Raw genomic sequence first — 2,590 nt, 5'->3', positions numbered from 1 at the left:
CACTGCTCCACCCCCACACGCTGCTCCACCCCCACACGCTGCTCCACCCTCACGGTGCCGGAACTCCACGCGTTGTGCACGCTCCCTCCACCTACGCATGAGACCCACCACCTCCACCGCCCGTGGTCGCAGCCCTGCCCTGTGGATGCCAAGGGGAGAAAGACCCTAATTGAAGCGTTGCTGCCTTGGAAGTCACCTTAGGCTCCTCCGGAACATGACGGGACGTGCCCGAGTTAGGGCGCGAGGCATCACCCGCAGCCCCAGTGCCACGGCAGCCGGGTGCCTCCAGGCCTCCCCCACGGTGTGTACAAGGCCTAACTGGCATTGTCTTGCTCTCATCTGTCTCCTTCATGGACGCGCTCTTCTTCCCTCCTAGGAAGTAGCGGGTTATCTTCTTTCTCAACGTTGAGTCTTTCCAGGGCTTCTCAATTTTTTTCCTTTGGGGTCTTATCTCAGTGAGATATTAATGTAGGTATTTTGGCCAGTGAAGAGGACTAAAAATTGGAGGCCAGCATGGCGTCCTTGTCCGTTTTCTGAATTTTAATAGCTTGATTTGGGATTAAGTCTTTTGGTAAAAACGGCTGTGCCGTCAGTAGTACCTTGATATGGCGTGCAATCTAATATGATTCCTCTTGTTAATTCATTTATAAAAATAGGAGATCTCAAGCCCAGGTGTGGTTTTGGTTTAACCATTCTTTCTTGAGCAGCCTCCTAGGGGAGGGCTCCTTGCTTGACTTAGGCAACTAGAATGAACCGACCAGTAAATCAGCAACTCCTGAGTGACGTTACTACATACTTTTCGTATTTGGAGCCATCTCTTAGGTCGTACTCAAATGTTTTCAAGTGAGTAGTCTGGTCACTATGCCTTTACTCTCACGAAAAGGGCTTCCCTTGACTTCCTACATGTTTTAGCAGGCCGATACATTTCTTTTTGAGCAAAGAGAAGCTGTTACTGTGAAAAAGAGAATATTTTTTCAGAGAGAAACTGAATGGTTCCCTTCACCCATTTTATGAACTAATTTGGAAAAGTTTATTCACGATGGTCATCACCGGAGCTGGTGAGCGAGCTGCTCCGAATCAATTTATTTTCTCGCTACAAACATGCTCACCCCGGAGGCCCGTGGCTGTGGGCCGTGGAAGCACGAGGCGGTGTTCATTGGTACCACCTTCCCCCTGATGAGCCCCCTGACTCAGGGATCTCTTCTCTACCTCGTTACACCTCCAGCTTCCAAAAGCTGTTTCTGGTTCACAATTGATACTAAATGTTGATGAATGGGGAGTACTATAGCTTGTCCTTATCCTTTCTTATAGAGGGGGCAATTTCTAGAATCATCCCTCAAGCGTTTTACCTGTTGACATTAAGCTCATGCTGACTAATGACTGAGGACATAGAGAGTTCTTATTTTTGTAATAACTTTTTGGTTTATGAATTAATATCTGAAATATGACCAAACATTGTTTTTGGCCCATGTTAGCCCGTCTCTGCTGATCTTAGTGACAATGAAGCATCGTCCAACAACGGCTGCGAGGAAACGAGTAGGATTTCACAGCAATGTAAGTGCAGTATTCTGTTCCACTCAGTTCCGTTCCATCTGACGGGAGTAGGAGTGAGTCCCCATGCCTCACCGCAGCAGGGTCTTTTCTTGAGCGTCCCATTCACCTTTTCTGGAAGGATCCCCTGTGTGTGTTGTGTTTCTTTGGGAGTCCCACGCAGAGTTTGCCGCTGAATTTGCGGACAGGGCTTAGCAGCTGGATATCTGCAGACATCAGGATGCTAGTTTTCAGATGCTGTCTGTCCACTGAATAATTTTTAACAAATTTAAAAAAAATTCTTTACGACATGTACATGTCAGTTTGCAAGGATAGTGGAAACCGCAAGTGCTCGCTGCCACTGCTCTCCTTCCTTCCCCACCCGTGGAAGATGTCACCATTCGATGGTGGCTCTCTTCCCTGCAAATTCAGTTTTAGCCTCAGGATACTTGTCAACATGCTGTTCCAGGTAGCTGCTGTCACATGGTGTGAGTTGGCACGCTCCAGATTGCCATGACAAAGTACCACAAACTGGGTGGGTTAAACAATAGAAATGTACCATTTCGTAATTCTGGAGGCTGGAAGTCCAAAATCAAGGTTTTTGCAGGGTTGCTTTCTTCTGAGGCCTCTCTTTTGGCTTAGATGGCTGGGCTGTCTTCCCTCTGTGTTTCACATAGCCTTCCCTCTGTCCTTGTCTGTGTCCTAATCCCTTCTTATAAGGATACCAGTCAAACTGGATTAGGGTCCATCCTAATGAGCTCATTTTAACTTAACTACCTCTTAAAAAACCCTGTCTCCAAATACAGTTACATTCTGAAATATTAGGTGTCAGGGCCAGCCTGACAGGGTTGAGCTGGGCTGAGGCAGGGAGGTGGGAATTGAGAAAAGAAAGAAAGACAGGAAAGCGGGGTTGGGAGGACTCCAGTTCTCTTGATGAACTGAAGCGAGTTTATTAGCTCTACAATCCTATTTATACATAACACACTGAATAGGAGGTCTATCAAGAGGAATGTATTCTTTGTTCCTCTTAATCTCTAAGGGAGGGATACAGCAGAAGAAC

The 2,590-nt window shown here is 47.0% G+C and overlaps 1 protein-coding gene across 1 annotated transcript in view; it reads left to right on the top strand.

The window, feature by feature from the left end:
* The first annotated feature begins 105 nt into the window (after positions 1–105).
* Positions 106–2,590, top strand: part of PIWIL4 (piwi-like RNA-mediated gene silencing 4) — a 54,503-nt gene continuing 52,018 nt past the window's right edge. The window contains exons 1-2 of the mRNA XM_015565987.1: positions 106–301; positions 1,476–1,560. Coding sequence (XP_015421473.1) covers positions 215–301; positions 1,476–1,560 — 172 coding nt within the window. The 5' untranslated portion in view covers positions 106–214. The remainder of the gene's footprint in view (positions 302–1,475; positions 1,561–2,590) is intronic.

Source organism: Myotis davidii, unplaced genomic scaffold (assembly GCF_000327345.1).
Source record: "Myotis davidii unplaced genomic scaffold, ASM32734v1 scaffold641, whole genome shotgun sequence".
NCBI lineage: Eukaryota > Metazoa > Chordata > Mammalia > Chiroptera > Vespertilionidae > Myotis > Myotis davidii.
This window is presented reverse-complemented; position numbering and strand designations above follow the sequence as displayed.